This window comes from Dreissena polymorpha, chromosome 6, assembly GCF_020536995.1.
Source record: "Dreissena polymorpha isolate Duluth1 chromosome 6, UMN_Dpol_1.0, whole genome shotgun sequence".
NCBI lineage: Eukaryota > Metazoa > Mollusca > Bivalvia > Myida > Dreissenidae > Dreissena > Dreissena polymorpha.
The window spans coordinates 58,606,154-58,620,635 of NC_068360.1; the positions used below are offsets into that span (position 1 = coordinate 58,606,154).

At 34.9% G+C, this 14,482-nt stretch overlaps 1 protein-coding gene, 1 long non-coding RNA gene and 1 other non-coding gene across 3 annotated transcripts; 2 read left to right on the forward strand and 1 right to left on the reverse strand.

The window, feature by feature from the left end:
* Nucleotides 1-1,295: 1,295 nt before the first annotated feature.
* Trnas-uga (transfer RNA serine (anticodon UGA)) lies at nucleotides 1,296-1,377 on the reverse strand. Its single transcript has one exon. It is a non-coding gene; the product is annotated as a tRNA-Ser (tRNA).
* Nucleotides 1,378-7,344: 5,967 nt separating this feature from the next.
* Nucleotides 7,345-9,450, forward strand: LOC127835713 (uncharacterized). The gene has a single exon (XM_052362150.1). The coding sequence runs from the start codon at nucleotides 7,345-7,347 to the stop codon at nucleotides 9,448-9,450; it is 2,106 nt and encodes a 701-aa protein (XP_052218110.1).
* A 1,834-nt stretch (nucleotides 9,451-11,284) lies between these two features.
* Nucleotides 11,285-14,223, forward strand: LOC127835292 (uncharacterized). Its single transcript, XR_008028446.1, has 3 exons — nucleotides 11,285-11,523; nucleotides 12,013-12,198; nucleotides 12,855-14,223. It is a non-coding gene; the product is annotated as an uncharacterized LOC127835292 (long non-coding RNA).
* Nucleotides 14,224-14,482: the final 259 nt, after the last annotated feature.

Sequence of the window (14,482 nt, forward strand, 5' to 3'; positions counted from 1 at the left end):
TCCACATATGCGTCAAAACGGAAAAGCTAGTATGCCTTGAGGAGAACCCCACTGAACGAAGACCAGCTCTCAAAATTGTTGAACGGCGAACAGTCGATCAGTTGGACTGTGTCCCCATAGATAAGGTACGCCCCGTTGCTTACGCCGTAGCTACCCATGTCTGCACCTACTGTTGCCTCCGTGCCCCCGGAAAAAGACGAATCATGCGCATCTATAAATGCCTTTATTCCAACAGACCTACCGTTTTTTTCGAAGCTACAACCACACTGATCTACTCTAGGATTGGATCTCTTCTTCACAAAACGGAAACTGAAATAATACAGCCCTTGAACAGAGCAACAGAAGTACCCTGTATACTTAATATAGTGGCCCCAAATGTCGGTAAGGGCGGTGCCGAATCGAAAGGGGGGGATCTACCGGACCACTGGCTGTGAACGCTATAGCCGCATTTTCTGGAAAGTTAATATAATATTTGTTAAGTATAGTGTATGTTTTTAATTGTAAAAATCTGGTACACTGCACAATTCTCCCAATGAGATCTGCCTCGGTACAGTTATTCGACATGCGAACGGAATTTGTAAAACTCACCATAAGTTAGCGCACCCGTAACGGGCACCTATCAAACTGTAATCTAATGTATTATTTTCTTAATCAGCGTCGTTTCACTACATGCACATTTTTAGGTAGGCTTTCCATGCTTTAAAAAATATATACTGCTTTTTTCAAAACCACTCCCACGATCGGCTTTTATCCAGTTTATTTGCACCCCTGGAGTATATGAAAGTTCCATAATTCATCCAGATATACAAATATATGCATGCAGTTGGTGTGTACAGATGCAGTAAAGGTGTTTATAGTGTAAACAAGATAAATTAAGTATTCTTTTGCAGACATTATTTTTTTTAAACGTGTTATCTATGGAATAGTGCCATGAAAGGTAAGTGGTTTCAGACAAGTAGAAATTAGGGTTGGTTAAAAACAAAGCGTCATAAAATTAACAATAGTATCATTTAAGTAATATTTTGATCTTAGTTTTTATAGATATACTATATACAGCAAAGATACAAAGAAATAGAGAGATTTACCGTTTACTTTTTAAAATAAAAATAAAATTCAACATGCATGATTCGTATTGTCAGCAGTAAATCACCCAATTTAGCCAAAACGTTGTTTTAATTTTAAAAATTGAAGAACTTGCATACAAATTTCAACACATTTAACAATAAACTTAGCTTATATGCTATATTAAATCAAAATACGTTAGAAAAGAAATGAAACGCGTCGCAAAAAGTATGCGTTATCGGCAGGATTCGAACCTGCGCGGGAAAATCCCAAAATATTTCAAGTATATCGCCTTAACCATTCGGCCACGGCAACTTTAAAAAGTATCTTAAATCTTCGAAAAAATCGCGGGAAATCATTATGGGTGCGCTACCTTAAACCTTTGTTTTGTTGTCGATATGAAGTTCGATTTGTAAAGTTCGATTAGTCTTTTATGCAACTATAACGAATTATACAACTATAAGCTCACTTAGACAACATGCCATAATAAATGCTGTATGCAACCTTCACGTTCACAATCAAGACAGAGGAATGTTTATTGTTGAAAATCCGAAAGAATTAAATATTCTGCAATTGCTTAGGTAAAACCTGGTATTTTACCAGTAACGATGAAAAATTGAGGATACTCTTGTAAACACTTAAAATACGAAGATGTTCATCTGTACAAAACTGGTTCGCAGAAAGTGAAACACACATCGCTTACCATTGTTTTACAAACTCGGTTAGAAGAAACTTTTAAACATTTAAACTAAACACAACTAACAACTAACCATACTAACGTTTATTAGATGACGCCTCATTGTAATTCTAAATGATAAACATGGCGCGACGGTGTTCAACATTTTTGTGTAAAGCGCACATACATAGAAGACGCATTATGTTTACTGTCTATTAACTGTCATCCCTTACTTTTGTAATTTCATCATAATATATTTCTCGATCTATGGCTACACAAAAACGAAGCACTATTACGGACATAGTTTTAACTATGTGTGATGTAAAAATTCCGCTCATTGTATATATGGCAAGTATTTTATTATGTCTTTGAAATCTTCTCTTAAAGGGGCCTTTTCAAAGATGTTGGCATTTATTGAAGTTTGTCATTAAATGCTTTATATTGATAAATGTAAAACTTGGATCTAAAAAGCTCAAATAAAAAGCAATAATACAATTAAAGAAAGAAAAAAGTAACCCTCGACTGGGCTCGAACCACTGACCCCTGGAGTAAAAGTCTTTCGCTTAGACCCATCCGAGCTCACACAATACGTGATGCATTTTATACTTTACTCATAGTTATGAGTAAATTTATTATTCTCTATTCTCAAAATACTATTAAATTCTCCTCATCTTTATCAACCATATCATCATCACCCTTTCAACATCATTATCATTATCATACAAATAATAACCCAGAGACAAATAGGAGTGAGTGCTTGTATTTGACAGGACTTTCGACATACACATGTATAAATGCAAAAAACAATTCTTCCGACGCCCGTTTGTTTTCCATGTGCAACGGAAATCGACTTCAATTGCACCGCTCAGTTGATGAGTCTCGAGACGACTGTAAACGGTGTAACAATAACAGAAACGATACTATTTAAATGATGTAGGGCATGTCATTATGAATACTTAACATGCACATGTGTGGCATGTGAAAAGTGCAAATTTATTCATAACAATTCGACGGCAAGTATATACCTAAATCAAGAATTACGGTTTGCATAAACTGATCCCAGCCGATGCCCAAAGTGCACACAGGACGCCCCCAACGCCCATCAATCACGTTAACTTGCTTAAATATTATAAATTCACAAATGTGAAACATTTTAATTTGTTCAAATAAGCTGCTATTATCTGCAAGATTCATCCACCGCCACCAATCAAGAGAAGTGTACATGACTTCACGTACACCCCATACAATAATCGGTAGTAATAAATGATTCTAGTAAAACCACGAGCGGGATACGCAACCCTACTGCTCATTTTTCTTTTCCTTGTTTTTTCTTTTAATGTCAGGGGGACGTATGAGGACCCATGGCTCAAGACCGGTGTCTAGGTGTCTTCATCAACTCCCAAAACCTCTAATTTAAGAGAAATCTACAAATAAGCAGCTATTATTATACTGTAAAAATTAAGTATTCTTTAGCAAAAGATGTAAATAAAACATTAACAATCTCACTGTGCAAATTAACATAATAAACAAACATCAAAAGCATCCCGTACACACCCCGGACATCAACAAGAAAGAATCAAATAACTAAAACCATAAAATCTATCAAATAAAACTTAAAAAGAATGTTGATAAATCATAACTATTCCGAGTAATATACAAAAATATATATGCATATGACGACTTTTTTCAACATCTGTACTAAACCCACGTCATCATCTAACCTGTCACACCAAAACGAAACAATTATGTAATCGTAAAAATAAAACATTTTAAAATTAAACGTTCATTACGTAAGAACACAAAAATGATAAAACTGACACTTAAACATACCAAGATTTCAATAAATATGCAGGAAGTACTATCTCCAGGAATAGTCTCAAATATGAAACACATAACCTAAAAATTAACATTAAAAACACAATATGAAGTAAAAGATGAAACATGGGCCAAAAACCGAACTGAAAATAAACTGAATTACGACTTTATTATTGCAAAATTATAAACGTAAAAATAATGTAACCAATTATTTAGACATCCATTAAGGACGGGCGGGCGAGGTTATCACCCCTTCGTTTTCTTTTTCCATTACTTTTGCCTGTCAAATACACCCTCGAATGGCGACGCAATTGACGTTTCGACAGCCGATTGATTGACAGGCTTATTAACCAATCAGATTACAGCATAGATTAGGCCCGTTACTATCCGCCATTTTGTTCGTCAAACTCGCCGTTGTCCGACACATAAGGTTATACGTAATTCTGTGTTTTAAACAAAGAAAATGGTTAAAAGGTGCTGTTATGGCACTTGTAATTCAGACACAAGGTATCCAGAACGGTTAAAAGATGGAATCACGTTTTTTTCCGTTCCCTAAACCGGGTACTAATCTTGAAAAATTCAAACGTTGGATTCGTCATTGTGGTCGTCCACACGAACAGCTTAATCTCAACATATTAAGCGATCGCCCGAAAGCAAAACACCTCTACGTTTGTTCTAAGGTCGTTATAATAAGATACTACGCGAAAATAGAAAATGTAAGTTTTGCAACGGACACGTTATGAAAAACGAGTATCACTTTTTACCTGTTTTTCCTCTATATAGAGAAATTAGAAAGGAACATTTAAAACCATTTTTTCAAAGGTGGCCAACGTTAAATAATTTGACATTCTTATGCAGTCGGCTAATAAATAAGACATTATAAACTTTGCTAGATCTATTTTTAATGCTAATGAAATGCGTAATAATAAAGCCGATCAGGTATAATTTTTAATAATATCACACAGAATAAAGCATTTTTATTTCTTTCGGTTTAAGTCTTCCGAATTTAATGTAAGTTAAGAAACTATTTTCAAATGCGCAAGTAATTATCAATAGGGGCCAATAAGTGTAATTTTACACCATATGTGGGCTTTCTACTAATCCGTTATCAAAACAGATGCCGCAAACCGTGAATGACCCTTTGAAAACCCGGTCTGATTAGCGAGTTTTTTGTACATGAAAATTCTTTCAACTTTTTATATTTTAAATATTGCAGAAGATAGTTTACGAGGAAATAATATATTGTGTATGTTACTTTTTTGACGACTTTGACTATGTTTTACGATTATAACAATGCTCATGGGTCATTTTGACCAAACGCATTGTAGATATGTGTTATATCGGATTTCAATAAAAACGTTCTTCGTCTTCTATTATAATAAATTTACTTACCTGTGCCACATTTGCGATGTTGCCATCGGTTGCAAAAATTAACGGCTTTTAATTAAAAAACTGAAACATCTATTACTCAAGGAAAAATATTGTGACTAACGAACAATTCATACTGTATGCGATAATTGGCGATAATTTTGCCGACTTTGATGATAAATTTAACGGCTTTTAAGTAGACTAATAAAAAAGTTTTGACTATTTAATAGATATGATAATTATATTCAGCACCACTATTCAATGATAATAAAAACTATTGTATGGCCTTTCTGGTATACCATGAGGCCTTTTTGGTTCACTTATGCGGCCGATTCGCGTAGCCATTTTTATGACGGACTTCGGCGGAGTGACCCCCCCTTGAAATCGGTGGGCGTGGCTTCACTCTAGCTGTCGAAAGGTCAATAGAATCGCAAATCATATACTGTAAAACCATTAAATTTCGTGTGGTACGAATTTTCGTGGATTCCGTTGGTCCGCTGAACCACGAATTCAAGTACCAACGATTATTTATACATTTTTAATCCGAAAACATTTTGAAAGAAACATTGTTTGATTGAGATATGCTATTTAATATATTATGTTGTTTTTTGGATAAGTGTTTTGGTAATAATACTTTTTAAATCAAGCACGGTATTTAAACTGTACATTAACTATTGTTCTCTTTTACGTGACGTCGTCAAATTAACAGTTTGCAGATTTATCACATATAATGTAGTGCCAATTAAAGTTATAAGAAACATAACGGTTTACACACGTGTATTTTGAGGACCTTATTACTCAATTGTTACTACTAGGGGACCAACTGCTCTGAGAAATGCAAATATTGTCAAACAACATTGATGACAATTAGCGAGCGGGGACATAAGTGCGCCACTTTATCGCTCTTTTCTGCAATTATCGGCTACACTTTCATGCTTCAGTGCACATTAACCTCAAGTCTTTCTGTCAACACAGATTAGCTGATTATGCTTTGTTATTACTCTGGGTTTTTAGTAAAAGTTTAATTATTATGACGGTCAGTCTTCCCCGAACATTTGAAATGTACGTAATTACGTATAAACGAATTAGTTGTTTTTTTTATTTGCAATCCACGAAATTGCGTGTCATCGAATTAGTTATTTTTTATTAAACCACGAAATTTCATACCGACGAATTTCTATACGTTTACAGTATATCCCAAACCGAAATACTCGTGCGCTTTCGCGCTAAAACTTGCACACAAAACCCGTCCATTATTCGCGCTACACCATTAACATAATCTCTCTCCTATATAACATGTATAAAACCATACTATACCGTATGTATCAAACCGAGAATAATTTCATTTATATAAGCAATCCTCGTAGTATCACAAAGCATAACAACAACAACAACAGAAATATCCAAATTATTAATTCGTTTCGCGTTGCAGCGTTTTATAATTTTCAGGTTTTTAAATCGACAAAAGATGCATATAATGGATATTTTAGAGCATGGTAAATGTTTAGTTATACTGTTTCCTCACAAATATCGACAAAAAAAATTGCGAATACGGCATAAACAATTTAAATTTTGTCAATTTACCAAAACGTGAAATGGTCCCTTTAAGATTTTCATAACAGAACATTTTTGCGTAAGTTTATGGATTGCAAACACGTGCGAACATTTGCTGAACTTTTCTTTTAAAGTAATAATTGATCAATGGTTCATGCGCGAAAAAATGCGGTGGAATGTAAGACAGATTTGACAAGGTGGCTTCTTTGCGATAAAAAATAACGTGGTAATTATTTGATGCACAATATTCACCAAATAATGACATATATTAATATATTAATATACTCTGTTGACTTTAAAACGATTGATCATTGAATGAATATATTGTTAAAACAATACCTTTTGTAGCGTTTTATAGACTGTCAAGTAATGTTATCATCTGAGCCTTTAGTGCTTCACCTTCCCGCAACTGCGTTTGAAGTTTTCTTGAGTCGTATATTAGAACATTTTTGTTATGTTTTATTTCTTCGAATGCCTGTTTCTTGTTGAGTTTTGCTTTATCCACTGTCGCCTTTGTCTCACTGTTCCTCTTTCTTTCGTTATCTTCCAACGTTTCAATTATGTTGGTAATCTTCTTGTCGAACTTCTCAAGAGCGTCTTCAAATCTCAGTATCTAAAGCAGCTGTTTAAAGGGGCTTGTTCACACTTTGATAAATTGACAAAATTGAAAAAAAATGTTTCGGATTTGCAAATTTTCATTGTAGTAATGATATTTGCTTTAAAAAAAAAAACCAAATTGTTTCCATGCTCTAAAATTTCCATTAAATGCAACTTTTGACGATTTGAAAACCTGAAAATTATAAAGCGTCTCAAACGCGAAATCAGTTATTTTTAACAGATGTTTAAGCTATTTCCTGTATGGATCTCAAATGTATCACGAATCATTGAGAGAAGACCTTACTCAATATATGTTTAAGAACTCCCATAAGTACAACCATCTGATAGACGGTGATATACACGTACACCTAAGCGCACAGAAATATACAAATGGAAGGTTATCGTCATGGGCAACGGAGGCCGAGCTAAAAGCCGCATCTGATCACCACCAAATTAGCATCCATGTTTCAACAGACCGTAAATTCACAGAGTGGTTGAAATTTGAAGATCAAATTGAGCCCTCAATTAATGTAGACCGCCCGCTGAGGTTACTTTTAGAAAACAGCCATTTCAGTGTACTAGAAGCTAGCGTCGACGGTAGACAGCATACAACCCATGCTACTGATACTCACGTGTATGATTGGTTTGAAGGAAAGCCTACCGAACCTGTAATTTACTTGAAAAAACAGAACACTGCCAATGCAAATACGAATGTGAAACGACCCAGTGACACAAAAGCGTTCAAAGAAAAGCAGGTTAAGGAGAATAAACCCCAAATATCACCACAAGAATCGTTACGAAAAAAATCCGATGAGACAAAATCTTCAGTGACTAACCTATCAAAACACGTACTCACCGACGCTGAACAAAATCTCCTTGAAAAGGGCCTTAAATTCATCCCAAGTCGTAAGAATATTGATAAGGTGAAATTGCTAGCTGACCTTGGGGAGTGGGAACGCAGAATGCGATTACGGGAATACTTTGCGGACAGTGAAAGCAACCAAAATATGAAACAGGGAACAATCGATAAGTTCCGAGTAAAACCAAAAAGCACATTTACTCCAAACGCGGGGAGAGACCCAAGCCTCGACCTTTATGTTGAACTGGTAAAGAATGATATCATCTCAAATTTGAGGAAGACTGGCAAATTAAATCTAGACAAGAATGAAAACAAAGCATTTCATGAACTGTTACATAATGACTCAATTATCATCAGACCGGCAGACAAGGGATCTGGCATAGTAATACTAGATAAACAAGTTTACATAGAGTCACTGAAACACGAAATGAGTGAAGACGAGGCATACAGATGTACTGAAGGCGATGCAAGTAAACAAAGTATGAAGAATGTGAAGTCGCTCGTTAATAGACTTCACCGACAAGGCAGTATCTCTGGTGATATGAAACAGTATTTGATACCAAGGTACCCACAAGCGGGTAAACTCAAAGGAAATCCGAAGATACATAAAGCAGACGCACCTTTACGCACAATAGTGAGCGGGATAAATACAGCTACAGAGAAATTAGCCGAATTAGCCGAACATGAATTAAATGAATATGTGGAGTCCTCGCCGAGTTACATTAGAGACACTACGGACTTTATTCGGAAACTAAAAGAAGTCAAAGAACCACTGCCGAAAGACAATTGTCTACTATTTTGTTTTGACGTCAGGAAACTGTATCCATCCATACCCAAAAGAGAAGGGTTAGAAGCTTGCAGGGAAGCATTGAACGCGCGCTCCAACCCACTAGTCACTTCAACTGATGATATGATTGACGTAATCACGACAGTTTTGGAAAACAACAATTTCAGTCTAAATGAAAACAACTACGTACAGACAGATGGAGTGGCGATCGGCTCAAAACTGGGGAAAAATTTTGCGTGTAGCTATATGCGGAAGTGGGACGAAAAACTCATGGCAGCTTATAAAGTACCGGCATTTTATAAGAGGTTTATAGATGATGGCTTTGGAATATGGATAGGTACCGCGCCTGAACTTGAGGCTTTTACCGTACATGCCAATTCAATACACGAAAATATTCGAGTACACCTTCGGTATAGTCCGCATACTATCGTTTTTCTAGATACAACCGTACGGATGCGAAATGGTCATATCTACACAGATCTATATGTAAAGCCCACGGACAAACAGCTCTACATACGCAAAGACTCATGCCACCCCCCTAGCAGTAAAAGATCTTTAGCGTATGGACTTGGGTTGCGGATACGAAGAATATGTGAGCAGGAAGGTGATTACAATAAACATAGAAATGACCTAAAACTGCAATTAAGAAGACGCGGGTACAGCGGGAAATTCGTAGAAGGCCAGTTACAGAAGGTAGATGCACTGTCGCGCACAGAGTTACTGGAAAAATAAAAAAAACAAACGCAAAACGACAGAGTTCCTCTTGTAGTCACGTTTTCCAGTCTTCTTCCCAACGTACACAGCATTGTACACAAACATTTAAACGTGCTATATAGATCAGACAGGATGCGCGAAGTTTTCAGTAAACCGCCTTTAGTAGCATACCGTAGGGACAAAAACCTCTGTGATACCCTGGTACACAAGAAGACAAGCAAGGCTACCTTCATCACACACATATGTGAGACAAACTGCACGTGCTGTAACAAACTGACAACAAGTGACATTCAAGACACAGACGGCAAAATTACTTACAGCACGTGCAAAAATGTAACTTGTCGCACGAGAAACGTGATATACGGTATAGGATGCAACAAGTGCGAGTGTGTTGTTTATGTTGGGGAGACGGAGAGGCAAATCCGAGAGCGCATGAGTGAACACTTGCGAGACGTCCGCCTGCATAAAGAAAAGCCCATCACTACCCACTTCGATTCGAGCCACTGCGATGACAATATGTACTTCTCGGTCCTGGAGACGCTAAATATCGCTGGACGCCAAGAGCGTGTTATTAGAGAAGCGTTGTGGATAAAGAGACTCAAAACTATGAAACCGTTCGGATGTAATGTAAAAGACAGTGTGTTCCAGTCGGCAACATTAATAGACAGCATATAATGCTTATAATAAATAATATTATTTATGTTTATTTTATAAACATTATATATATTATGTATATTCTGAACATGTATATGTGTATATGTATATATGTATGTATGTTTGTATGTGTGTATGTGTGTATATGTATGTATCTGTTTATGTATATATGTGTATATATGTATATGTATATATGTATATATGTAATATGTGTATATGTTATATATATATATATATATATATATAGATATATATAGATATATATATAATATATATATATATATATATATATATATATATATATATATATATATATATATATATATATATATATATATATGTGTATATATATATATATATATATATATATATATATATATATATATATATATATTCACACATATGGCCAGTTACGGGGTCTCTGATTTAGAAATAGGTTATGGGGTTCCCACTTTAAATACATGTATCTCCATACCCTTTTTTATCCGATATAAACACGAATTAAGGTATATAGGGGTACCTACTATATTATTGTATATAAATACGTCATTTATTTAACGTCTTATACAAGGAAATATATAGCGAACTTATTTGCGAGGTATATACAATTTCAATTTCAGACGTGATTGTGGTTTTCGATTTAAGACCTTATTGTGAGATTTGATTGCATTACCTCCCCTACACCCCCCTCATAGTAATTAAAGGAGCCTAGAATGCGGGGTTGTATATAGACCCCGTTTTTTATATTGACCTCGTAAGTACAGTCTGAAAACTACCGAGACCGCGTAACTGGCACTATATATTGGTATATATATATATATATATATATATATATATATATATATATATATATATATGTGTATATATATATCTATGTATGTGTGTATGTATATGTATATATATGTGTATATGCGTATATGTGGGTATATGTGTATAATATCTATATAATAATAATATATACACAGCATATAATTCATAATATGTAGCGACTTCCGAGTATTGGCGCGTAACGTCACGTTCACGTCGGGTAACGTTACGTCATTTATTTATATTTTTGTATTTACTTCCGTTATGATCGACAGAAGAAAACGCTTTGTAAAGTTGTCGTAATAATCGTTTACTGAAGAAGGCCTTTGGCCGAAATATTTAATAAAAGAGTAAATGTATGAAGTTATTTTTAGTCAGAAATTGTGAATGGGATCCCAACTAGTATACCAGAATGCAGCCTGCGCATGCGCGCTGCGCTTATCCGCTTTTGGTTTACAAACAATGCATCTCATTTCTGTGATCGAAAATATAAAAAAAGAGAAACAAAAGCCGGAGCCAGCGACATCGCTCGAATTTATTCAATCTTGGCGACAAGACTGAGTGTTTGCAGAACCATAGGAGTATCGTTGGAAGAGACGAAGACAGGGTAATGGCTTAAACACACGAATTGTAAGTCATATTTTAGAAGCTACGTTTAGTTTTTGGCAAGTGTTGCCTGTTTACAAAGGAATTTTAGCAAAAGTTTGGATAGGTATTTAGTTTTATTGTATGGATATTTTACTCTGCAACGAAACCAGATACGCACTGATAACATAATTTGTTCATTGCGCGTTTTAAAATAAGCCTTTATGCCCCTATGCCAAGATGTTCGTATCAATTTAATGAATTCGTTATAACTTATAAGGAACACTCCAACACGAGTCAAATGAAGCATGAAATTAATGATAAATGATGAATTATGAATGATTTATTTATTCGGTATATATTATATTATAAAATATACTGGTATGCAAATGTATATGTTATATTATGTAATCAATTATCATGATATGATTATATGATTATACAGTTTATTCCCTGATTTTAACATCAATTTTGTTTTTTCTTTAAATTGATATGTGATCAATTTTATAATCTAATACAAACCTTCTTTTTAAGGTATTTAGGAAGACGTGCCGGCCAAACTATTGCAAGTTTGACTGTTCAGCATAATGTTAGAACAACAAACTCTTCACCTATGCACGGTCATCAGCCCCCGCCAGGTCCTGGCCTGTCATTTGTGTCACAAGGAAGTACCACACCTGGTCATGTGTCAGGAATTGGAGAGATAACAGCTTACTTAGAGTATGGAAACAACCCTGTCTTAGCATATTTTAATTGATAAAATAATATATTTATATTCAATACGATTCTATGTGCTTCCTAAAGTTCATTGGTAATATAATTGCTTTATCATTTTTTTACCAGAAACTTGTTATGGTATGAAAACCAGAGGATATCCAATAGCTGGTTTGTTTTCTGAACCGTTAAGATAACTTGCATGGTGATTGGTCATGAAATTATTTCAATGCCATTCTCCTCCAATCTCTAGTTGTACAGTAATTGTCAGTAAGTGACTCAAGTATGATAACTTCATCATATAATAAGCTCATACTGGTGAATCAAGAAGCCAAGAAAAGTATTGGTAGGTTCATAAGTTTATACTGGTGAATCAAGTAGCCCAGAAAAGTATTGATAGGTTCATAAGTTAATACTGGTGAATCAAGTAGCCCAGACAAGTATTGGTAGGTTCATAAGTTAATACTGGTGAATCAAGTAGCCCAGAAAAGTATTGGTAGGTTCATAAGTTAATTCTGGTGAATCAAGTAGCCCAAAAAAGTATTGGTATGTTACCTGATTGGCATGATATGAATAAAATAATGTTTAAAATAGCAAACAAATTTCATGATAAGTTTTAGTGTACATTTCAAAATTACAAATATGCTTATATGTTATTTCAGAGTAAATTGAAGGCAGCCAACAATTGGACGGTGGTGCCAATCAATGAAAAGAAGGGATACACGTACATGCACTGAGTACACAGAGATCATCAAGGAAAAAACCCTTCGATCAAAGTTCCTTTTTGATTCAGCTTATCCAAAGCTGATTGCCTCTACAATTGCCCCTTATATATCCAACTGCGGCTAATGAGGAGCTGCAATATCCAATAGGTCAAGGGCAAGCAACCCGGAAACAATATGAAGATTTACTCATACAAATTGGTACATGGTGTATGTAACTATGTTGTTTTAACTAACTTCAACATACCATTATTATGAATTAATAAATTGACAAAGCTGAAATCAATGATAACTGATTATGGTAAGGAACATGTTGTGTGAATTTGGCAGCATGGTTTTATAGGATGTATACCATTGAGTATAAAAGTGCATGTGTGACCCTTGCTGTTTTTTCAGTCAGAAGATGACTTAAGTATTTGAAATGATGCTTGAATTTATTTGTGTAATATGAAGGCGTGACCAAATGTGTGACATTATGGTCGACTGTCCTGTCATCATCATGGTGATAAAATGTGATTTTAATAAGTGAACTGCTTATAAACATAGGGCAGAAATATCATTGATAAAATACTGATGAACATAGCATACAAGTGCCCTGAAATGCCATGAGAATATGTATTTGAGTTTTAAGTGTGTACGGTATTGTGAATTTTGTTAATTGTTTTGTTATAAAAATATAGGATCCAAAGTATTCAATCATAGATTACTCTGAAAACGAAGAATAAGTAAAAATCTTGTCTGGCAAATAACTACATAAACAATGGGCCAAGTTCCAGATTTTTTTGTCACAAGTCAAGACCATTAACAGAAATTGTTGACTCTTATAGGTGTTATGTATCATGATTTGTGTTAAGTTTTTTTATGGGAGACCCATGATCAAACATGGTGAATTAATTGTTTTGTTATTACAATAAAGAATCCAAAGTATTTGATCATAGGTCACTCTGAAACAGAAGAATTTTTTAAAACCTTGTCTGGCAAATAGCTAAATAAACACTGAGCTCAGCATTTTCCTGATTTTTTGTCACAAGTAAAGACTATGAAAAGGAATTATTGATTCTTTTAGGTATAAGCTACCATAGTCAATGTTGAGTGCATGCTGCACACCACATTTGTTTATGTTCCATTAACAATGACATCAAAGCACAATGCTATATATAGATTATGTATTGTTTTCCATTGTTTATCAGTCTATAAACAACCATTTATTGTAATAGCCTTACATAAACTGTCAAAGATGATAAAGTGCTGTTTATCCATAAATAAACAAGGGCTGTTTGTAAAACATGCATGCCCCCCATACGGGCTTTCCGTTGTAGTGGCAGCCATTGTGTGAATACGATTTTTGTCACTGTGACCTTGACCTTTGACCTAGTGATCTGAAAATCAATAGGGGTCATCTGTGGGTCACGATTAATGTACCTATGAAGTGTCATGATCCTAGGCAAAAGCGTTCTTGAGTTATCATCCGAAAATCATTTTACTATTTCGGGTGACCGTGACCTTGACCTTTGACCTTGTGAGCTCAAAATCAATAGGGGTCATCTGCAAGTAATGATCAATCTACC

What these genes read in the sequence shown, in the direction of transcription:
- LOC127835713 (XM_052362150.1), top strand. Translation starts at nt 7,345, where the DNA reads ATGTATCACGAATCATTGAGAGAAGACCTTACTCAATATATGTTTAAG.